This window comes from Tilletiopsis washingtonensis (genome assembly GCF_003144115.1).
Source record: "Tilletiopsis washingtonensis strain MCA 4186 unplaced genomic scaffold FA09scaffold_10, whole genome shotgun sequence".
Lineage (NCBI taxonomy): Eukaryota > Fungi > Basidiomycota > Exobasidiomycetes > Entylomatales > Tilletiopsis > Tilletiopsis washingtonensis.
In genome coordinates, this window is record NW_020312007.1 from 337,829 (window position 1) to 357,598 (window position 19,770).

At 67.3% G+C, this 19,770-nt stretch overlaps 11 protein-coding genes across 11 annotated transcripts; 6 read left to right on the forward strand and 5 right to left on the reverse strand.

Annotated features, from left to right (window-relative positions):
* Window positions 1-927: 927 nt before the first annotated feature.
* Window positions 928-1,617, forward strand: FA09DRAFT_329819 (V-snare-domain-containing protein). Its single transcript, XM_025742342.1, has 2 exons — window positions 928-1,315; window positions 1,374-1,617. Exons 1-2 carry the CDS (start codon window positions 1,161-1,163, stop codon window positions 1,579-1,581), a joined length of 363 nt encoding a protein of 120 aa, XP_025598479.1. The 5' UTR covers window positions 928-1,160; the 3' UTR covers window positions 1,582-1,617.
* Window positions 1,618-1,713: 96 nt separating this feature from the next.
* FA09DRAFT_329820 (hypothetical protein) lies at window positions 1,714-2,780 on the reverse strand. The gene is made up of 4 exons (XM_025742343.1): window positions 2,721-2,780; window positions 2,504-2,667; window positions 1,925-2,021; window positions 1,714-1,832 (listed from the first exon to the last, which is right to left on the reverse strand). Exons 1-4 carry the CDS (start codon window positions 2,748-2,750, stop codon window positions 1,749-1,751), a joined length of 375 nt encoding a protein of 124 aa, XP_025598480.1. The 5' UTR covers window positions 2,751-2,780; the 3' UTR covers window positions 1,714-1,748.
* Window positions 2,781-2,893: 113 nt separating this feature from the next.
* FA09DRAFT_360485 (hypothetical protein) lies at window positions 2,894-4,782 on the forward strand. The gene is made up of 7 exons (XM_025745240.1): window positions 2,894-3,005; window positions 3,062-3,095; window positions 3,144-3,308; window positions 3,448-3,604; window positions 3,760-4,033; window positions 4,089-4,256; window positions 4,310-4,782. Exons 1-7 carry the CDS (start codon window positions 2,915-2,917, stop codon window positions 4,720-4,722), a joined length of 1,302 nt encoding a protein of 433 aa, XP_025598481.1. The 5' UTR covers window positions 2,894-2,914; the 3' UTR covers window positions 4,723-4,782.
* On the reverse strand, window positions 4,742-7,926 carry FA09DRAFT_360486 (Utp14-domain-containing protein). Its single transcript, XM_025745241.1, has 3 exons — window positions 7,435-7,926; window positions 4,857-7,380; window positions 4,742-4,795 (listed from the first exon to the last, which is right to left on the reverse strand). The coding sequence occupies exons 1-3, from the start codon at window positions 7,915-7,917 to the stop codon at window positions 4,782-4,784; spliced, it is 3,021 nt and encodes a 1,006-aa protein (XP_025598482.1). The 5' UTR covers window positions 7,918-7,926; the 3' UTR covers window positions 4,742-4,781.
* Window positions 7,927-8,189: 263 nt separating this feature from the next.
* Window positions 8,190-9,351, forward strand: FA09DRAFT_297451 (60S ribosome subunit biogenesis protein NIP7; the record flags this gene model as incomplete). Its single annotated transcript, XM_025740208.1, has 4 exons — window positions 8,190-8,336; window positions 8,575-8,850; window positions 9,171-9,247; window positions 9,309-9,351. 4 exons carry the CDS (start codon window positions 8,190-8,192, stop codon window positions 9,349-9,351), a joined length of 543 nt encoding a protein of 180 aa, XP_025598483.1.
* Window positions 9,352-9,765: 414 nt separating this feature from the next.
* On the reverse strand, window positions 9,766-11,497 carry FA09DRAFT_297112 (hypothetical protein; the record flags this gene model as incomplete). Its single annotated transcript, XM_025740194.1, has 4 exons — window positions 9,766-9,939; window positions 9,994-10,467; window positions 10,521-10,570; window positions 10,882-11,497. 4 exons carry the CDS (start codon window positions 11,495-11,497, stop codon window positions 9,766-9,768), a joined length of 1,314 nt encoding a protein of 437 aa, XP_025598484.1.
* A 1,111-nt stretch (window positions 11,498-12,608) lies between these two features.
* On the forward strand, window positions 12,609-13,762 carry FA09DRAFT_329822 (hypothetical protein). The gene has a single exon (XM_025742344.1). The coding sequence runs from the start codon at window positions 12,682-12,684 to the stop codon at window positions 13,438-13,440; it is 759 nt and encodes a 252-aa protein (XP_025598485.1). The 5' UTR covers window positions 12,609-12,681; the 3' UTR covers window positions 13,441-13,762.
* Window positions 13,763-14,259: 497 nt separating this feature from the next.
* FA09DRAFT_286196 (hypothetical protein) lies at window positions 14,260-14,506 on the reverse strand (the record flags this gene model as incomplete). The annotated part of the gene is made up of 2 exons (XM_025739898.1): window positions 14,260-14,347; window positions 14,415-14,506. Coding segments are annotated over 2 exons (180 nt in total), but the record flags the coding sequence as incomplete, so codon positions are not given.
* Window positions 14,507-15,148: 642 nt separating this feature from the next.
* Window positions 15,149-16,408, forward strand: FA09DRAFT_297180 (NAD(P)-binding protein; the record flags this gene model as incomplete). Its single annotated transcript, XM_025740197.1, has 6 exons — window positions 15,149-15,214; window positions 15,269-15,520; window positions 15,577-15,912; window positions 15,964-16,097; window positions 16,153-16,183; window positions 16,235-16,408. The coding sequence occupies 6 exons, from the start codon at window positions 15,149-15,151 to the stop codon at window positions 16,406-16,408; spliced, it is 993 nt and encodes a 330-aa protein (XP_025598487.1).
* Window positions 16,310-17,608, forward strand: FA09DRAFT_21417 (hypothetical protein). The gene has a single exon (XM_025739507.1). It carries the CDS (start codon window positions 16,464-16,466, stop codon window positions 17,319-17,321), a length of 858 nt encoding a protein of 285 aa, XP_025598488.1. The 5' UTR covers window positions 16,310-16,463; the 3' UTR covers window positions 17,322-17,608.
* On the reverse strand, window positions 17,609-19,717 carry FA09DRAFT_21416 (putative ARC35-subunit of the Arp2/3 complex). The gene is made up of 7 exons (XM_025739506.1): window positions 19,517-19,717; window positions 19,220-19,455; window positions 18,659-18,954; window positions 18,321-18,456; window positions 18,164-18,253; window positions 17,986-18,100; window positions 17,609-17,921 (listed from the first exon to the last, which is right to left on the reverse strand). The coding sequence occupies exons 1-7, from the start codon at window positions 19,576-19,578 to the stop codon at window positions 17,897-17,899; spliced, it is 960 nt and encodes a 319-aa protein (XP_025598489.1). The 5' UTR covers window positions 19,579-19,717; the 3' UTR covers window positions 17,609-17,896.
* Between the last annotated feature and the right edge of the window lie 53 nt (window positions 19,718-19,770).

Genomic DNA, 19,770 nt, shown 5'->3' on the forward strand with positions numbered 1-19,770 from the left:
ATGCTGGCGGGCAGCGGGCCGGCCGGAAAGCCGCCGGCGAGCGCGGCGCTCTCGTTCTTGGCCTTTGGCGCAGTCGGCGCCGGCGCGCTGGCGGCCGAGCGGCGCAGCGGCGTGCGGCCGGCGTGCTCGTCGAGCGCGCGGTCGGCGGCCTCGAGGAGCGCATCGACGACGTCGCCGACGCCCTCGAGGCGCGCGCCCTGCAGGTCCAGCGCGCTGATCTCGTCGCGGTGGCCGCGCGCGCCGGCGATGCGCTGCACGAGGGCGTGCAGCGTGGCCGAGGTGGCGGCGAGGTCGGCGGCGAGCGGGCGCGCGAGGGAGCGGTGCATGGCCAGCGAGCTGGGCCCGGGCAGCGCGGCGGCGGCGGCCGTCGGCGGCTGCAGCGCGGCCTGCAGTGCGGCGAGGTAGGCCAGCAGCTCGGAGGCGGGCGGAGGCGGCGCCATGCTGGGCCGTGGAGGGTGTGGTGGTGCCGAGGATGGCGAGTGGAGCGAGAAGGGCCGGGAGGAGCGAAACAATTCTCAGGCGGCCGACTTTCTCTCGGCCGGCACGGGCGCTGCTCCCACGCTCCCCAGCCAAGCGCCGCGCCAACAAAGACAGCGCGCCGGTGCGCATTCACCCCGCTTGCCCTCCAACCACCAGCATGGCATACGAGTCCCACCGGCGCACCGTGCGCAGCCTCGAGGCACAGCTCGACGCGCTCCTCGCGTCCAGCAGCAGCAGCGCGTCGTCGGCGTCGCTCGAGGCCGGCGCCTCGTCGCTGCCCGCGCTGCTCGCCTCGCTGCGCCGCGCCAACGACGCCCTCGCCGGCGCCCTGGCGCCCACTGCCACGCAGGCGCAGCGCGCCGCCGTCGCGCGCCACGCAGACGTGCTCGACGACGCAGAGCGCGAGTGGGCGCGCATGGAGCGCCGCCGCGGCGACGTGCTGGGCGATGTGCGTCGTGACATTGAGTGAGTGTCAGGGCGCGGCGGCACCGGTACGGCACGGCGCCATGCAACAAGGGCGAGCAGCGAGGGCAGCAGACGAACGCCAGCGTGCGCGTGTCCGATTTCTCCGCGGCCACTGTGTGTCGTCTGCACAGACGCTTCGCTTGGCTCACCGAGTCCGGAGTCGCGGCTAGACGAGGCACATCTGCCTCGCAGCACAGGCAAGGGAATGTCTTGCCATGCGTGCTTGTCGTGGCGTCTCGGCTCTATTCAGCGCTCCTGCTGACTTGCCCAACAGCTCGTACAAGACACGGCACGGCGCCGAGGAGGGCTCGCTGCTGTACGAGCGCGACCGCATCTCCAACTCACACAGCATGATCGACGGCACCCTCGAGTACGTGATCTCCCCTGCCCTCCTTCTTCTTGCCCTCACCTCTGCCGTCCTCTCACAGTCAAGCATACGCCACACGCGGCTCCCTCGCTGCCCAGCGTGGCGTGCTGCAGCAGACGACGGCGCGGCTGCGCTCCTCGGCGGCCCAGGTACCCGGGCTCAACACGCTCATCACGCGCATCAACCGCCGGCGAAGGCGCGATAGCGTCATCATGGGCCTGCTTATTGGCGCCTGTACGCTGCTGCTGCTGTGGTGGATCTCACGGTAGGAAGGAGGAGGGTGAAATGCAAACACATATACCTGCAGCCAGCGAGTGACGGGACACCCAATGCAAGTGCCCGGACAGGCGAACACGCCCCAGTGGCGGACAGTCCGGCACGGCACGGCACAATCACTGCGCACAGAGGCGAATTTGGTATACATTTGCTTGCTCTCTCATGTCGCTCGTTGTTGTGCGTCCATGCCGCGGAACACGTCGCGCAAATGTCCCTGTGCCTCGGCCGCTTGCTTCTCCAGGAACTGCAGATTGCGCATCCGTGCATCAGCCTTGTCGGCTTTTTCAGTCTCGCCGCGTGCAACAAGGGGCCTGCAGCTGAGACGCTCGCACGCACCTTCATCTTCTTGCCCAGATTCGCCACCTCGGCCGAGAGCGTCTGCTCGCGCTCGAGCAGCTCGGCCTGCACGTCTGGCGAGGGCGTCTTGAGAAACCTGCGTGTGCCATGCGAGATGTGGAGTCAGGCATGGTGCTATGTGGGCAGCGTGGAGCCACGGAAGGCGCACGCGGCTGCACGTGCTCCGGCAGCAGGCGCAGTGGCCGCCTCTGACACACAGGCCATTACGGCAGGCGCAACGCACTCGCAGTCCCGCTTGCTGCCGTGTCTCTGCCTCTCCATGCTAGCCATGACCGCTCGTCCCCCAACAGCCGGCAAGCACTTGACGAGCCCCGTGCGAAGCGCACTGCGGCGCCTGATCCGGGCCTCGACAGTCTGGACGCTGTCTGCCTCCCGAGTTGCAGCTGCTGCTCCGTGCCCGCCTCGCCAGGCGCTCGTTGCAGAGCAGCACCCGTGCCTGTCGCCCGGTGCTGGTGCAATCTCGCCGCCTGCTGCCCGCTCAAGGCGCGCTGCCGCGCCGCCTGCGCCGCTGCCTCGCCGCCCGGCCCGACCCTACGCCGCCGCCCCACTGCCACTCACATCTTGCCGCGCCCGACCCACAGCGTCGCGTCCTTCTCCTCCTCGACCTGCCTGCGCGTCAGCTCGGCGCGGCGGCGCGCGCCCTCGAGGCTCGAGCTCTGGGCGCGCACGCGGCTGAGCTCGCGCTGCGCCGCGACGGCCTGCGCCTGCATCTGCGCGAGGATCTGCGGGGCAGGCGTGTGAGCGTGGGTGAGAGAGGAGACAAAGTAGGACACACCTGGTGCAGCTGGGCATCAGGGAGCGACATGCTGGGCGCTTGTTGAGGGATGGAGGTGGGAAGGAAGCCTCGTCGCGCGTGTTGCACTTTCGGGCTTCACGTCAGAGTCGCGCGCCGTGCCGCTCGAGCCACCCTCGCCCTCGCCCTCCACTCGCTGGCCCCTCCCTTCCTACTCCCACCTCCGCTCGCCCGCCATGTCCGACGCCTCGTCGTCGTCCTCGTCCGGCACGCCGCGCCTGCGCTCGCGCACCGCCCACATCGATGCGCTCCTCGACCGCGCCGGCCGTGCGTCGGCGCGACCTGCCGTTGCACACCTCCACTGACACTCGCGCCATGCGCAGCGTACACCGATGCCTCCTTCGTGCCGGGTGCCGCGTGCGTCCCTCGTTGTCCTGCCCTGAATCTTCACTGACCTCGCACCAGTCCGAAGAAGGTGCTGCGCAACACGGCAAAGGTGCTCGTCATCGGCGCCGGCGGCCTCGGCTGCGAGCTGCTCGCCAACCTGGCGCTCTCGGGCTTCCGCGACATCCACCTCATCGACATGGACACCATCGACACCAGCAACCTCAACCGCCAGTTTCTCTTCCGGTGCGTACAGCAGCCAGGTATCGTGCCGGACACCGCTGTCGCGTGCAAGACGCAGGCATCGCGAGTAACGCTCGCACGACACTCCGTTCCCGCCACGTGCTCCTCGCAGTGCCCTCTGACGCTCCTTCTCTCCGCGCAGCACCAAGGACGTGGGCCGCTCCAAGGCCCTCGTGGCCGCCGAGTTTGTCATGCGCCGCGTGCCCGGCACGCAAGTGACGGCATACCACGGGCGCATCCAGGACAAGGACGAGGCATACTATATGCAGTTCGACATGGTCATCTGCGGCCTGGACTCGGTGAGTGAAGCTGGTGGTGCGGTGCGGTGTAGTGAGGTCTGCTGCAGAGAACACGCGCTCGAGGTGTGGTGCAGAAAGGTCTTGCGCCGCAGTGCAGAGACGCTGGGCCGCTATGCTGGCCCCTTGCGCTGTCGTGCTGACTGATCGCTGCACAGGTCGAGGCACGGCGCTGGATCAACGCCACGCTCGTCAACATGGTCGATCCCGACAACCCGGACTCGCTCAAGCCGCTCATCGACGGCGGCACCGAGGGCTTCAAGGGCCAGGCGCGCCTCATTCTCCCGACGCTCACGTCGTGCTATGAGTGCAGCCTCGACATGCTGACGCGGCAGACCGTCTTTCCCATCTGCACGATTGCCAACACGCCGCGCCTGCCCGAGCACTGCATCGAGTGGGCCAGTGTGCTCGAGTGGCCGCGCGTCTTTGGGCGTGAGTGGCCGGCGTCGCGAGGGACGTGTCAGGGTTCTGACGCTGCTTGCTGCAGCGGAGAAGAAGCTCGACAACGACGACCCCGAGCACATCCAGTGGCTTCTGGACGTGGCGCAGGCGCGCGCAAGGGCGCACAACATCGAAGGAGTGACGTGGTCGCTGACGCAGGGCGTCGTCAAGAACATCATTCCCGCCATTGCGAGCACAAACGCAGTCATCGCCGGTGCGTGTCGCGAGTCGCGACTCCTCGCCTGTCTGCTCACACGTGCCTCTCAGCGGCATGCACGCAAGAGGCGTTCAAGCTGGCCACGACGTGCGCGCCGCCGCTGAACAACTACATGATGTACGCGGGCAGCGACAGCGTCTACACGTACACGTTCGAGCACGAGCGGCGGCCCGACTGTCCCGTGTGCGGCGGCGATGCGCGCGACGTGTCGCTTTCGCGCAGCACGCCGCTGGCGCACATCCTCGAGCTGCTCGCCGAGAGTGCCGATGTGCAGCTGAAGCGGCCTAGTCTCGCGGGTCCCAGCGGGCCGCTCTTCTTCCAGGCACCGCCGCAGCTGCGCGAGGCGACAGAGGGCAACCTCGTTCGCCCGCTCAGCGAGCTGCTGCAGCACGGCGACGAGATCACCGTCACGGACCAGGCATTGCCCTTCCAGCTCTCGCTGCGCATCCTCTTCACGGACTAATGTCACGACTGTCACGATGAGTGCGAGAAGGTATGGAATTGTGAGTGCAGTAAGGCTGTCTAGAATTTGCGCTCTGTCGGCAGCGCGGTCAGTAAGGCAAGTGCAGCGCCGGGTGGCCCAGCAGCACCACTCACCGATCGGCAGGATGGCCTTGCCCGGCTTGGTCACGACGCGCGGCAGCGTGAGGCGCTGGTGCTGCGTCACCGTGTTCCACTCCTTGCCCACGGGGTTGCGCATGGCCATCTCGTACTGCGCGGCGCTCGTGTACGGGTAGGGCACGTCCTTTGCGCGGTACTTGTCGGCCTTCTTGTCCTTGCGCTCGTTGATGATGACGTGCTCCATCTTTGCGTCCTTGCGCGCCTCGGGCGCCAGGCCGGCAATGGTGCGTGTGTTGCGCTTGCGGCGCTCGGCATCGCGGCGCCGGCTGGCGCCCGACGACTTGACGCCCTTGCCGCCCCACGAGCCCCAGCCGGCGAGCGTCGTGTCCTCCTCGCGCGGCGCCTCGCGCTCCACGGCCGCCCGCTTCTCGGCCGCAAAGTCGGCCGCCACGTCGTCGCCGGCAAACGCCTCGGCCACGAGGGCGCGCTGCTTCATCGCCGCCAGGCCGCGTCCCACGGCCACGGGCTCGGCGTCCGAGTCCGAGTCCGTCTCCTCAGCGCCGGCGCGTGGCGCCGCCTGCTTGCCCTTCCGCCCAGTCGTCACGGCCAGGCGCGCATTGGGGTCGATCTCGACGCGCGCATCGTCCTCCGCCTTGCCGCGCGCCTCGTCGCCCTTGGCAGCGTGCCGCGCCGTCCGGTTTGCGGCGCGCGTAGCAGCCGAGCTCTCCTTGGCCACAATGGCATCGTTGCGCTTGCGCGAGAGCTTCGTGCCTTCGCCGGCGTTGGCGAGCCAGGGGTTTGCGTTGCCGCTGTACGCGTCCGACGTGGCGCTCGGGGCTGCAGCTGCTGCAGGGGCGGCAGTGACAGGTGCTGGCGCGGGAGCAGGGGCGCTCTTGGAAGCCTCGGCCTCCGACGCCTCTGATTCGTCCTCTTCCGAGTCGTCCTCGCGCGGGACATGCTCCGCCTTCTGCTCGGCCTTCTTCGCCGTCTGCACGCCCGAGGTGCCAAAGACTGCACGTCCGGCGTTGCCCTGCACGTTGGTGCGTCTTGCGAGCAGCTCCTTCTCCGCCCGCTCCTCGTCGTCCGTGCTGCCCTCCTCCTCCGAGGCCAGCTCGGCGCGGAAGGCATCGATCTCCTCCTGCGTAGTGGCGGCATCGCGCTTGCGTGCGTCGGCCATGAACTTCATCGCCCAAACGCCGCCCTTCTTGCCGCTCGTCTGCCGCCCGCCTTGCATGTCCGCCTCTGCCTCCTGTGCGGCAGCGTCGCGAGCCTGCAGGGCGGCCAGCTCGTCAAAGGCTTGTCGTCGCGGGTCGCTCGCGCCGGCCTCCTCGTCCGAGTCCTCCTCAGAGTCCGACTCGTCATCAGAGGCCTGGCCCTGGATGCGCCGCCGCAGGCGTTCGCCCTGCTGCAGCTGCTCCTCAATCGCGTTGCGCGCCTCGACATTCTCCATCGTGGCGTGGTGGCCGACGATGCCCTTGGCCCACTTGCCCGTGTTCTTGTGCTTGAGCGTCGCGCGCTCCTTGGCTCGCAGGCGCGCGTCCTTCTCGCGCTCCTCCGCCTCGTCTTCGCTGTCGCCGAGGCCGGCTGCCTTTGCCTGTGCGTCCTCCTTGTCGCGCTCGCGCCGTGCGATCTTGCGGTACGTCTTGGACTTGATCTTCTTGACGCGCTTGGCCTTCTGCTCCTCGCGGAACAGTAGGTCGCGCATGCGCCGCAGCTCCTCGCGGCGCTTGCGCACCTCTGCCTCGTCCATGCCGCGGCGGTTCATCTCAAGCTCCTCGGCCTTGGCGATCTCCTTCTCGCTCATGCCCTCCTGTGCCAGCAGCGCAGCCACGCCCCGCTCCATGTCGTTCTCAGCGCGGAACGACGATGTGAGCGCCGCAGCCGTGGCTTGTGGCACGTGCTCGGGCTGCAGCGGGAAGCTGAGGTGCTCTGCCTCGCGCAGACGCTTGATCGTCGGCGCCCAGCCCGCCACCTCGTTGCGCGAGGCGTCGTACGCCGCTGCACGGTCGAGGCGGTCCTGCACGACGGCCGGCAGAGGCGCCTGCAGCGCTCCGCCGCCTCGTCGGGACGCAGCGCCGCCAGCCCCGCGTGCCTGCTCTGCGCGTGCCAGCGCGCGCGCCGACTGACGCAGGCTGTTGAAGCTCGCGCCGGCACCCGAGTCGTCCAGGGTAGACATGAGGTCCTCGACGCGAAGCCGCGAGCCGCTGGCGCCACCGACGCCAAACTGCGACTCGGGCACCGCTTCGCTGCGTGCGGCAAGCACGCGCCGTGTGCGCTTGGCGGACGGCTCGCCATCGCTGCCCTCGTCGGCATCGCCGCTGCGTGCACTGCGCTTGGAGGGCTGTGCCGCGAGCGATGACATGTGCTGCTGTAACCGCTCATCGCCCGAGTCGTCGGACGCATCGCTGGCACTGCCATCCTCCTCGTCAGACTGCGAGCCGGCATCGAGCATGCGCGAGAGGTCAAGCATGTCTGCATCGCCCTCGTCGTCCTCGTCCTCTTCTTCATCTTCCTCGTCATCTCCTGATGCATCTTTCCGCCCCTTTGCGAGCCGCTGGGACTGCATAGAGGCATGAGCGCCACGCGGGCTGGCCGCACCGCAGCCGCCACGCACCTTTGGCATCGAGCTGGCAAACTTCTCCTCGTCGCTCTCGCCCCACGCCTCGTCCGAGTCGAGCTCCTCATCATCCTCATCGTTGACGACATTCTCGACGTCGTCTGCGACGTCCAGGAACGCTGGAGCGGCGCGCGTGCGGCGCGTCAGCTCGTCCTGCACGTCGTCCGAGTCGGCGTCGCTGTCGCCGGCGGCCGCGGCGCGCGGGTTGCGCACGTCGGCGTCGTCGTCGGCGGCGTTGTTGGTGGTGGCACGCCGCAGCCGGGCGTCGGCCTTGCCGCGGCGGCGCTCGCGCGCACTGCCGCTGCCAGACGCGGCCGGCTCGGCCGTGGCGCCGACAAAGTCGTACACGTCGAGCACGCTCTTGGGCTGCGCGCCGGGCGCATCGCCGCCGCCGCGCTTCTCGATGCGGCGCGCGGCATGGGTGCGGTTGTTCTGCTGCTGCTTCTTGTGCGGCGCCGGGCGGCGCGTGGGAGCGGGCATGGTGTGGCGTGGTGGGGATGGAGGAAGCGGGCGAAGGATGGCCGTCGGGGAAGGCGCCTCGGCGCGCGCCCGCGCCTCCCGTGCGAGAGCGCGCAACTTTTTTGCTGCAAGCCGAGGCCGAATTCCGCGGCTGCTCTGCGCACTACAACGCGGCGGGGTGCAGTTGTATGCGCGACTACAACTCGGCGCCGCTCCAGCGTTTCCTTCTCGCCGCCGCCGACGACGCCCTGCCCTCCCACCACATCCTCCTCGCCCCACTCATCCCGCCCAGCATGCGTCCGCTCACCGACGAGGAGACCAAGACGCTCTTCACAAAGCTCTCGCACTACATCGGCGCCAACATCGTGCACCTCGTCGACCGCGACGATGCGCCGCACGTCTTCCGCCTGCACCGCGACCGCGTCTATTACGCCTCCGAGGTGCGTGCCAGCGTGGGGCAGCCTGGGCAGGGCAGCATGGGCAGAGCGGGTGTGCGAGGTGCTTGCCGCACTCAGCTGTGGCTGCGCAGAGCGTCTGAGCTCCGGCATGCGTCTAGGCTCTCGGTGTGCCAGGAGGCCTCCTCAGTCACCTCTGATAGCCAGTCAAGCTGGGCGTCTGCCCCTGCTCGCGCAAGGTACGATCTTCTCCTGTACCTCGCTCACACTCCTTAATCCGCAGGAGAGCATGCGTCTCGCCGTCTCCGTCGCGCGGCCAAATCTCGTCTCGCTGGGCACGTGCTTCGGCAAGTTCTCCAAGACGGGCAAGTTCCGCCTGCACATCACCGCGCTCGACTACCTCGTGCAGTACGCCAAGCACAAGGTCTGGATCAAGCCCAACGGCGAGCTGCCGTTCCTCTACGGCAACCACGTCGTCAAGGCGCACCTCGGCCGCATCTCCGACGACACGCCCGAGCATGCGGGCGTCGTGGTGCTGAGCATGAGCGGCACGGGGCTGGTGAGTGACAGCAGCGAGGCGTGCGGCGGAGGGCGCTGGACTGCGGCAGGGTGTGGTGGGTGCAGCGGAGTACGGGAAGCGCGTCTCGTCTCCAGCGGATCTCGACGAGTGAGCGGACAGGTCAGGCTAGCGTGTGGAAAGCTTGTCGAAGCGTCAGTGTGGAAAGGTGAAGAGCAGTGCGGCTCCCGCATTGTTCGCAGCGGTCAAGCTCTGTTGCAGCCACAGAGACGCGCAGCCTTAAGCTTGCTGGCAGGAGGGCCGATCTTTGCGGCTGCGTTCTCTCCTGCTCCTGTGCACGTCGATGCTGACGCTCTCCTCAGGGCTTCGGCGTGACGGCGCGCTCCACGCTCGACACGCGCAAGATGGACCCGACCAGCATCATCGTCTTCCACCAGGCGTGAGTGATCCGTCGTTTGACGGCTGCCTCGGCTCGCCGCTGACACGCATCGCTTGCGCAGGGATACGGGCGAGTTCATCCGCGACGAGGACACGCTCTTCTAGCCGCAGCTCGCCACGCCTCTCTTCTTCTTGTACTTGTACCGCTCATCGTTCAGCAATCCACGCTTTCGTGCCAGCCCGTCCGACACATCGGTGTCGGGTGGCCGTGGCGCGCAGATCACTCGCAGCGACGGCTCAAGATGCACTGGCTCCGTTGAACACGTGCATCGCACAGAGCCCTGGTCGCTGGGTACTGACCAACCACAGACGTGTGAGACACGATTACGATCTCGTTGCGGGTGCGGTATATGAGGTGTAAAGTCGACAGCTCGTGGCAGGGTCTGCAGAGCGCCTGGAGGCGCGCATCGTGCAGCGTCCGCTGAGACATAAGGTAGTCCAAGGCCGACTGAGGAAGATGTTGTACAACCACACGCGGTGGTGGGTAGAAGAAAGTCAGGGAGAACGGCGTCCAGCTCTTCATGCGGACGTGTCGTGCGACGACTCGTGCGACACGTCGTGCGGCGCCGACGAGGCCTTCTCCTCGTCCTGCTTCTTTGCCGGCGGGCCGGGCGAGCCAGCGGCCTTGGCCTTGATGAGGCGCTTGCGCTCCAGCCGCAGCCAGATCGGGATGGTCACGAGCGAGAGGATGAGCTTCAGGGAGACCGTCAGCAGATGCAGCTTGTCTTGGCACCGTGGCGCACTCACCCAGCCCACCAAGATGCCAAACGACTTGGCCAGCTCGGCGCGGTAGCCGACGTGGAAGAGAATGTTGAGGTAGGCGTTCTTGGTCACGTAGAACGGCATGGCGTACGAGAACTTGTAGAAGGCGTTCTGTGCCTCCACAGCCAGGTTTGCGCCTGACACGTTCGTGAGGATGATGACAAGAAGCGAGTATGCGACCCACTTGGCGCCCACGAGCGCGTAGAAGCCTTCGGTCCAGTAGCCGAGCACGGCCATGCCGAGGAGGGTGAACATCCACCAGACCATGAAGCCGGCGCCGTGCGAGAAGTTGCCGCCGAAGGGCAGGTGGAACGGCAGCTCGAGCAGCGACCACATGAGCGAGAGGATGATGTAGCAGAGGAACGGGCCGCCGAGGCGCAGCAGCACTTGCGAGCGCGCGTTGAGCTTGAGGTCGAGGCCAAAGGCATCGCGGATCGCTCCACCGGCCATGGTCACGTTCTGGTGGGCAGAGGTCAGAGCGTGCACGTCCTGCGGGCGCGCAGTCGACTCACAAAGGCCAGAATGCAGAGGTAGATGAGGCCGACGAACGTGGCAGCGTTGGCTGGGAGAGTGTCAGTGTGGGAAGCTGGCGGGACTGGCTGGCCCAGGTCTGGAAGTCCAGGGCTGTCGCACGTGCAGCTGTCGCGGCCGCGACGCGGCGCGCGTCAGAGGCACGCCCTGGCCGCGCCGCGCGACGCCTGATGCCTCTTGCACTGCAACCACCACAGCCCCCCGAGAACTGCGTCACTGGCGACAACAGCACGTTCTCGCCAGCGCGCGCAGACCAGCGCACGACGCGCGCGACCCCTGCACCCTCCGTCGCTCCGCACCCTCCGTCACTCCGCGCCCTCCGTCGCTCCAGCCCGCACTCACCGACCGTCGGGTACATGGCGAGGTTGCGGTACGTCAGGCCCACGGGCGCGCCAATGGTCTGCGGCGCAGCGGCCAGCGCGGCGATGGCGGCCGCGTTGCCCGAGTTGGCCGAGAGGTACTCGGCAGCGAGCTGCGCATTGAGCTCGGCCATGATGCGCGTGATGGCGGGCCGGAAGAAGGCCAGCACCTGGCCGTCGATCGTGGCCTGGTTGCGCGCCTGCACGTAGGTGGCCGTGATGACGCTGGTGGGGTCCCAGCTGGCGTTGCCGGCGGCGCGCGCGGCCGCGAGCTGCTGCGAGGCATTCTCGGCGACCTCGATGGCGAGCCAGGTGCTGAGCTTGTAGTGCACGGCCTCGTCGACGTCGGCCTGCGTCGGGTATGCGCTGCCGTCGACGACGCTCCACGTCATGTGCGGCGAGCTGGCGCTGTTGAGGGCGAGCAGGCCGCTGCTGACGGCCTGCCCGATGGCGCCGTTGCCGTCGCGGTTCACCACGACGGCGGTGAGGCGGTAGAGGTGCGCCTGCGGGTTGTACAACGAGCCCCAGTAGAGCGTGCCGAAGGTCCAGATCAAGACCGTAATGATGGCGACGGTCATGCCGAGCACGACGGCGTACATTGTGAGGCCCTTGCGCACCGACGCGTGGCCCAGGCCGACGCGCGCGGGGGCGGCGTCGGGCGTGCGCTCCTTGTGCGAGGACTGCGAGCTGCGTGCGGAGGCCATGTTGTGAGTGGGTGAGGTGCGGAGGAGGGCGGCGAGCGGGAGGCGCGCTTCTTATGCACCGGCCAGGCCGCCGGCTGCGCTTGCTTGCCGGCGCGGCTGGTGCGGCGCCGGAGGCAGGCAAAAAGCCACCTCGGCGCACCGACGGCACCGGCGTGCCAGGTGCGTCACCTCAGCAACCCCGAGCGCGAGGTCAGCGCGCTCATGCACGGCGGCCGCTCAGGCGGCGGCGGAGCCTGTCCATACGGCCGGAGGCCAGCGGCCGCCCTGCATCTGCACCTGCATGCTGCTGCGGGTGCATGTGGTGCGCGGTGCGGCGCGTGCCGCGGCCGCGGCGGCAGCACGCCGCCTGCGCAAGGGAGTGAAGGGGCACGGCGCCCCTCTCGTTCCTCCACGTAAAACCGGTGAGAAATCGCGTCCGCGGACGCGCGCCTCTCCTCCGCTCCGGAGCAAGGGCACCGCCTGCGCTCTGCCGTCATTCAGCCCGTCAAGCGCCGCAAGGCTGCCGCCTGGGCCTCTTCTTGCATCTGATCCTCCTGATGGAACGCGCCGAAGCACGAGCAGCATGCCCCAAAGGTCGCAGGTGTCCCGAACGTCGGGCGTGGGTCTGTGCGGACCCTGCATCCCGGGCCGGCGCTCCGGGGTCCGGGACGGCCTCACCGCAGGTGCAGCGACCCCACCCCTGCGGCTGGCCGCCGACGCCGCGTCTGCCCGCGCTGCGCCCCTTGAGCCGCGTCATGATCTGCGGCTCGGCTTCGACGCAGGGGCACCGAGGGCAAATGAGTGAATGGAAGCGGCTGTGCGCCAAGCGTCGAGTGGCAGCGTCGGGCGGACCCCTCTGCGAGTCCAGCTCTCCCATCACATCACGCAACGCGGCTTATCCGGCCGGACCGCCGCCCGCGCCGAGCTCTCGCTGCCCCAGTTGCGGCGGTCAGCCCCAGCTGCGCCACATTGAGAGAAGCATCCCTTAAGTCCGAGTCTGAGTCGATATTGCGAGAGGGAGCAGCATGCCGCGTGGCTCGCATGAAGCCTCGAGCTCCCTCGCGTGCGCAGGTCCGAGTCCGAGAGCCGCGGCTCAGAGCATGCGCTCCGCTGGAACTCGGCGCGGCATCTCGTTGGGCGTGCGGGCGCCTGCTCCCACGCCGCGCTCCTGGGGGCGCTTGCCCATCCCCGGTCCTCTCCTTTTGCGGTTCTCTGTGCGCCGCATGCCGCTTTCTCTGCGCTGCTGCCTGCCTGCGTCGTGCACAGCACCTGCAGTCCATTACGCCGGGCCCAGCTGGCCGCTGCACCGAGATGTTCTGCGGCCAATTTGCAAGGAAGCACGTTCGGGACTGCATGCTGTGACCAGTGCAGCAGCCTTGGTCTGTCGGGCCAAGTACGGCCCTCTGCTGCTGCAAGAAGCCACATTCGACGTCGATGAGCGAGGCGTGTCTGCGGTGCACATAGAACGAGGGCCGCCAAGTCAATCCTCCTTGCCTTGGTGGGCTGCGCGTCGGGGATGCACCGGTCCAGGCGAGCATCCACTCCACAGCAGGCCAGCGAGCGTGGAGGGACCGTCTCCGGTCGACGACAGCAGTCGACTTCTTCGCCGCATCACACGCTCCTCTCTGAAGCCTCATGCTTCAGAACGCACTGTGTCAGACGACCTTTTGCTGACAGGCCCTGACGACAACCTGCCCGCCGCCTGCCACATGTCTGCGAAGCAATCTCGACTCGGCCGTGGCACGTCTGCAAGGAGCATGTTGCTGGCATGCTTGTCCAGAGCCATCGTCTGGGCGAAGCAGAGTATCGAGAAAGCCTGTCCTAGCTCTGCAGCGCGTTCGCGCGGCACAACGACCTGAGGACGCGCCAGCAGCTTGCGCTGGTGAAGCAGACACTTAAAGCGACTCCGCCGTGCACCAAGCTTCTCGTGCCATCAACTTAGGGATTGCTACTCGAGCCCAATCAGAGCTCGAGCTCAAGCCACTGCCCCGCTGATCATGCAAGTGTGACGATGCGTAGTCTTCTCTGTCGCAGGCGAGAATGGGCTCTGATCTCGAGAGATCGGTGCGTCGCAACTCGCGCTGCAGCTGTGTCTCACTGACTCCTTTTCCTTGTCGACTCACCGCTCTCAACCCCGCACTAGCACAGCTCTCCCTCCAGCTAATTGAACCTTGAACCATTCGCGCAGCATGTCTCGGAAACACATCTCACATTCGCTCTGCCCCCATGAAGCCCATACAGATCGTGCCGTGTCGGACGCTTACTCCTCGAAGAAGCGCACGTCGGACCGCTTTGGGCCTGCAGAAGAAGCATCAGCGCCTGTATCGCCTCGTCTCGGCGCAGGACGCAGATCAAGCACGGCTAGAAAGCGGCAAGCTGCCGTGGCTAGGCATGCTTGCACGCCGCCACGGCTGGCAGCCCGAAGACGGATTCTCGTAGTGACAGAGCCTCAGTGCCTTCGCGAGAGCTCGTTTAGGCTGTCACTGCTCCCCTCTCACTGCAGTCTATCTCTGACGCCTTGCAAGTCACTGAGACTGCGCATGCACGCCGCAAGTGGTGCACGGACAGTGCGCACCCGCACACCACGGCCCAGCAGCGCAGCAGTAGTCATCTACTGCGGCCCATTTCCCGCACCGCCGCTGACAGGACAGCCCTTGTACATATGTCGCAGACTCACTGATGATTGGGTGCAGCTGCGCGAGGTAGACGATGACCCACATGAGGTAGCAGCACGTGAGGGTCAGGACGGCGCACGTGCGCAGCAGGCTGTGCGGCCCAGCAGAGGGGAAGGTCAGCTCGTGCGTAGCTCCCATGTGCGCATGCTCGTACGCACACCTGGTTGGGGCCCTTGGGCGCCGAGATCCATGCGCCGCTGCCGGCGCCGACGGCGGCGATGAGCACCCAGATGGTCGTCCAGCCCGACATGGCGGCGGCGCGGCGGCGAGGCTCAGCGAGGAGGTGTGGAGCGTGCGCGAGCGGCAGTGCAGAGCAGCAGTGAAAGCGCGACGCTGGGTGCGAGTGTGGGGCAAGCGTGAGGGCTGAGGAGTGTGAGCGGGCGAGGGTGTGCTGGTCGTGACGAACGCTCGGGCGCGCGGAGCATCAGCCAAGACGCGCCGCTGCGACGCCCACGCCGTTGCGCCGCCGAGCCAGCTGCACCTCGCGAGGGCACGCCCCGTGCACCTCTTCCCGCCGTGCAGCGGCTTCCACGATGCACACCTGCCTACACGGAGTGAGGCTGCGAGCTGCTGAACAGTACCCACACCTCCACAGCACCTGAATCGCAGATATTCCTCAGCCATCGACGCCTTCAGCAGCGCCGAGGGGCGCGCCAGCTTGGCAGGTGAGCCGCGGCAGCGAGGCGCCTCCACCTCGAGCTCGGGCAGCCGGGCCGGATCTGCTGCCGCTCATGTTGCCACTCTCGCAACCACCACTCACAATGAGCGACGCCGACTGCTACCGCCTCGCTTCATTTGTGCAGGACCTCTCCGGCCTGCACGTCGAGCAGGTCGTCGACGACCTCAAGCGCCCTCTCGGCGCGACGGAGGTGGTGCGTTGCCACGGGGATGCATGCGCCCTCGCCGCTCACGCTGCTCTTCACAGCGCGTCCGGATCCACAGCGTTTCGCTCAATGCTGTGCGTCTCCTCATCGGCGCACACAGCTCACTGCACTGACGGCGCCTCCCGCAGCGCGACCTGCAGATCTGCAGCGGCACTTACCCCGCGCCTGTTCTGCCACCCGTCGGCCTCGTGCCGTGCTCCGACGGCGCCGGCGAGGTGCTGGCGGTCGGCAGCGGCGTGCGCGAGTTCAGCGCCGGCGACCGCGTCGTGACGCATCTCTCCGAGGCGTGGCAGCACGGCGAGCTGGGCAACGAGATGCAGGAGACGGCCCTGGGCGGCGGCAGGGACGGCGTGCTGCGCAAGGTCGTCGTGCTCAACGAGGTGCGTATGCTTCGAGGGTGCTATTCACGCATTGCAAGCTGACGATCGCCTTGCAGCAATCTCTGCTGCCGATTCCTGACGGCATGAGCTACGCCGAGGCATCCTGCCTGCCCGTCGCCGGCCTGACAGCCTACCACTGTCTCTTCGGCTTCGAGCGCACGCTGCAGCCGGGCCAGACGCTGCTGGTGGAAGGCACGGGCGGCGTCAGCATGGCGGCGCTGCAGCTGGCGCTCAGCGTGGGCGCGCGGCCCATCGTTCTCTCCTCCAGCGATGACAAGCTGCGCAAATGCGTCGAGCTCGGCGTAGCAGAGGGCGACTGCATCAACTACCGCTCGACGCCCGAGTGGCACACGCGCGTCCGAGAGCTCGCGCCTCGCGGCGTCGACCACACGGTGAGCCGATGTGCTCGCGACAGACGTCTCGCCTCGCTGACACGGCAGCAGATCGAGATCGGCGGCCGTGACACCATCATCAAGGCCATCCAGAGCACGGCGCCGTACGGCAGCGTCTGGGTCGTCGGCTACATGAGCGACTATGCCGAGCCGACGGCGCCGGGCGAGCTCGACGTGGCCAAGGCGTGAGCATGCAGCAGTCGCCTGTTCGTCCTGAGCGATGTGCTGATATGCTTCTAGCATCCTCTACTCCCAGGCTGTCGTACGCGGTGTGAGTGCAGCGAGTGCCGCCTCGGTGGCTCTCGCTGACCTGCTCCTCCAGGTCCTCTGCGGCTCCCGAGCCCTCTTCCGCACCTACCTCGCCGCCCACGCCGCGCGGCCCGAGGCGCTGCGTCCGCTCATCGAGTGCAGCTTTCCCTTCGCCGAGGCGCACGCCGCATTTCAGCATCTGCGCAAGGGCGCCATGGGCAAGGTGGTGATTCGCTGCAGCGACTGAAAGGGCAGCCAGGCGTGGCATTCGCGGCCGCTTGTGACCTCGCAATAGCCTATGCATGACCCAAGCAGCATCAGGAACGCGGCTCGCTTGCGTTGCGAGACGGCCTCCGCCCGCCGAGGACAGGGAGGCGCAGGAGAGGCCGGCCTGCCGGTCGCCGGCGCACAGGCCCCCTCTTTTGCACTCTGCCGCTAAAGCGAGGTCATTCGGGCGGGCAGCCGGATCGAGCATGCTGACACGAATCAGCGGCCAAGATAGGCATTGCAGCGAGGCGATCGGGCATTTGCAGTGTGCGTGCGAGAGGCGCCGTCAAGTCGAGTCAGAGCAGAGCTGCAGCGTCAGAGCGCAGAGGAGAGGCGCGGCCCGAGGTGTTGCTGTGCATGCGCTGGCGCGCGGCGCTTGCGGAGCCTGCGCGCGGGCCGGACGGCTTGGCACGCACGCCGCGCGCCGCCTGTCTCCGCTCGGCGCGGGTCAGGGTGTCGTGCGACACGAGGCCGCGTGCGCAGCAGCGCCTGGGCGCCCCTCTCTCCCTCTCACCACCACCCCTCACTTCAGCCACACCCACCCGCACACCTCCCCACCATCACCATGGCCTGCCCCTGCAAGAACGGCACGTCCGCCGACTGCACCTGCGCCAAGGGCGCGTGCCAGTGCAGCGCCGACGAGTGCTCCTGCTCCAACTGGTGCGTGCGCGCGCGCTGCGCGTGGCGCCTCCCGCGCGTGGCCTCATTGCAGACGGTCATCGAGTGGAGCATGCGCCGCTGACACTCCTGCCTCGTCCTCGTCTTGCACAGCCCCAAGAAGCAGCAGCAGAAGTCCTGCTCGGCCAGCTGCACGTGCGGCGACTCGTGCTCGTGCGCCGCCGGTGCCTGCAAGTGCTAGGCGCCTCTCGCACGCCGTCCCTGACGCACTGTGAGTATGGCGAGAGCTCGACAGAAACAGGGAAGCGGGAATGGTGCAGGGCTGTATGACTCTTGCTGCTGCGTTGCCTAGCGCACCTTGCCTGGTGCTGCTTGGTCTGGACGCACCCCCTGCTGCTGCGCGCTCCGTGTCCTCACCGTCGCCCTTCTGACACCGGTCCGCCGCAGGCCACGGCTTAACTCCCTTCTCGACACATGCAGGCGCCAGTGGACCTGATCGTCCGCGCTCGTCTGCTTCCGTGACCAATGTCAGCCTATATCCCTCTCTGAGTCTGTGTGTGGCTTGACCTGTGGGCTCGTCTACGTGAGACCTGGAGCGCCGCGCGGCACCCTGACGCTAGCCTAGTGCACTCAGGCGGAGCCAGTGACAGTCGTGATTAGGGAAGAAGCTCCTGGGCAATGCCTGTCAGAGCAGGTGCTGGCCGAGTGGGTATACGCTGCACACACGGGTGACCTCTCGGCGAGCCACCAATCGCCTCCAGCTGGCGTTGACGGCTGACATGCCTCGTCCACACAGCTGTGAGCAGTACGTTCATCTCATTCCGCATCACGTTCCTGAGCAGCCCAGCCGCTATGCCCGGCGGAACGAGCGGCCGCTGAAGGACGTGCAGCACATCGTCAGCATGTGCCTCGCATCTCGTGACTGCGCGCATGACGCACCTGGCCGTCTTCCGCTCCTTCTCGGCCTGCTCCGGCTTGGCGCGGTTGAGAATCTTGAGGAACTCGGCGACGCGGTGGCGCATGCGCGAGTGCATGTATGCCTTTGAGCACTTGACTGTGAGGAGAGGGGGCGAGCGCTCAGCACGGCGCCGGTCAGGGAATCGGCTGTGCTGCTCACTGTGGTAGTGCAGGTAGTCCCGGAAGAGCTGAATGTGCGAAATCGTCGAGAAGGCCACCTCGGGAGTCTGGAAATGCCGCGGGAAGAGGACTGTCGAGCGACCAGGAGTGTCAGACCATCTGCTCGTCGAGCGCCGAGCCTTCCGCCGTGCACTCACCGAACGTCACGTAGCCCACGCTCTCGCCGCGGTTGAGCCCCGAGATGGAGCGGATCTCCAGCGGCGGCTCGCGGTTGCTGTACAGCACCTGCGGCGCATTCTGGATCGACGGCTGGCGCCGTGCGTCGACGAATTCCTGTGCGGTGCTGCAGGTCAGTCCTGAACCAGTCGATGCTCGGATTTGTGGAGCACGACTGCATCAACCTGAGCTGTTCCTATTCCCCGATGGTAGCCATCGCTCTACCGTGCAGCTCCATGCACAGACTTCCGTGCACAGCCGTGTCTCATCTCTATGTCGCTTATCACCACGCCCAATGTCTCTGAGCGCCTCCACTCACCTGCAGGAATACCTTGCCAAAGATGCGGTCCGTCTCCTCCTTGAACGTCGTGCTGAAGACGACGGTGACACGGTCGCTGCCAGGCACAATGTAGATGGCCTCGTCGTCGCGGTAGTTGATCGACATGATGTCCGTGGCGCCGGCCGGCACGCTGGATGCGGCAGCTGCTGCGGCCGCTGGGTCCGGGTTGGCGGCAGCCTCGAGCTGCTTCTGCAAAGCAAAGGCCCGCTCGAAGGGCGCGGCCATCAGATTCCGCTTCAGCAGCGAGAGCGAGTGGATGAGCGCCGTGCGCTCGGCTGAGATACGTGGATGGTCAGTGTATGGTCTCCGGGCCGCAGGCGTGGCACGGGCCAGGCAGAGCGCAGCTGCATGGGCTGTCCATGAAGAGTGTCTGCGTTTCTGGCCGCCTGGACTTGGCACTGCGCCACAAGCAGGTGCACCGCTGGAATCCCTTTCAGCGCTCACCCGCTCGGGTGATGCGGCATCGTCCTGCTCGAGCCATGCTCCTGCGCGCTGTCCGACCCTACTACCCCCCGGGCCGCGCCTCTTCGTCTGACTCACCAGGGTCCTGCGGCACGCTAGCATAGTCGAGCTCGAGCGTGACGGAGTACTCGGGCTCGGGCTGTGCACGCAGATAGGCGCCGTACTCGCGGCGCAGCACGTCCGAGGCGCCGCACGCCTCGAGCTCGCGCCAGCAGCGGATGTCGATGCTGAGCGTCAGGGGGCCGGCCTTTGAGCTCTCGAGGTGGTAGGCGACACCATCAAAGTCGGTAAAGGTCTGGTCCACGGCAGCGGGGCTGAAGGATGCGGTCAGCGCAGCGCATATAGCTGCCTTGGCGGTGCTCAGTGCCCACTCACGTCTCGAAGCGCGAGGTGAGGAACTCGCGGATGATGACGTTCTCCGACTCGAGCAGGATCATGGCGGGCAGGCGGGCACGGCGCGGGCAGCGCGGCTGGAGCGGGTGAGAGTGGAGCGCTGTGGATTGACGAGCGTGTGCAGTGCGGGCAGTGCTGGTCGCTGGGGTGTGTGAGGATGCGGAGGTGGGAAGGGCAGATCGGGAGCGCGCGCCATCCACGGCGACGACCGTGCGCCAGCGAGGTGCAGCGTGGCC

Excerpts from the sequence above, each read along its gene's own strand:
- FA09DRAFT_329819 (XM_025742342.1), top strand. The coding sequence starts at position 1,161 with ATGCGTGCTTGTCGTGGCGTCTCGGCTCTATTCAGCGCTCCTGCTGAC. Across the intron at positions 1,316-1,373 it reads ATGATCGACGGCACCCTCGA|TCAAGCATACGCCACACGCG; the intron begins GTACGTGATCTC and ends GTCCTCTCACAG.
- FA09DRAFT_329820 (XM_025742343.1), bottom strand. The coding sequence starts at position 2,750 with ATGTCGCTCCCTGATGCCCAGCTGCACCAG. Across the intron at positions 2,668-2,720 it reads CTGATGCCCAGCTGCACCAG|ATCCTCGCGCAGATGCAGGC; the intron begins GTGTGTCCTACT and ends CCTGCCCCGCAG. Across the intron at positions 1,833-1,924 it reads ATCTGGGCAAGAAGATGAAG|TTCCTGGAGAAGCAAGCGGC; the intron begins GTGCGTGCGAGC and ends CGCAATCTGCAG.
- FA09DRAFT_360485 (XM_025745240.1), top strand. The coding sequence starts at position 2,915 with ATGTCCGACGCCTCGTCGTCGTCCTCGTCCGGCACGCCGCGCCTGCGC. Across the intron at positions 3,309-3,447 it reads AACCGCCAGTTTCTCTTCCG|CACCAAGGACGTGGGCCGCT; the intron begins GTGCGTACAGCA and ends CTCTCCGCGCAG. Across the intron at positions 4,034-4,088 it reads GTGGCCGCGCGTCTTTGGGC|CGGAGAAGAAGCTCGACAAC; the intron begins GTGAGTGGCCGG and ends TGCTTGCTGCAG.
- FA09DRAFT_360486 (XM_025745241.1), bottom strand. The coding sequence starts at position 7,917 with ATGCCCGCTCCCACGCGCCGCCCGGCGCCGCACAAGAAGCAGCAGCAG. Across the intron at positions 7,381-7,434 it reads TTGCCAGCTCGATGCCAAAG|TCCCAGCGGCTCGCAAAGGG; the intron begins GTGCGTGGCGGC and ends GCCTCTATGCAG.
- FA09DRAFT_329822 (XM_025742344.1), top strand. The coding sequence starts at position 12,682 with ATGCGCTCCGCTGGAACTCGGCGCGGCATCTCGTTGGGCGTGCGGGCG.
- FA09DRAFT_21417 (XM_025739507.1), top strand. The coding sequence starts at position 16,464 with ATGACCCAAGCAGCATCAGGAACGCGGCTCGCTTGCGTTGCGAGACGG.
- FA09DRAFT_21416 (XM_025739506.1), bottom strand. The coding sequence starts at position 19,578 with ATGATCCTGCTCGAGTCGGAGAACGTCATCATCCGCGAGTTCCTCACC. Across the intron at positions 18,955-19,219 it reads TAGCGTGCCGCAGGACCCTG|CCGAGCGCACGGCGCTCATC; the intron begins GTGAGTCAGACG and ends CACGTATCTCAG. Across the intron at positions 18,457-18,658 it reads TTGGCAAGGTATTCCTGCAG|GAATTCGTCGACGCACGGCG; the intron begins GTGAGTGGAGGC and ends AGCACCGCACAG.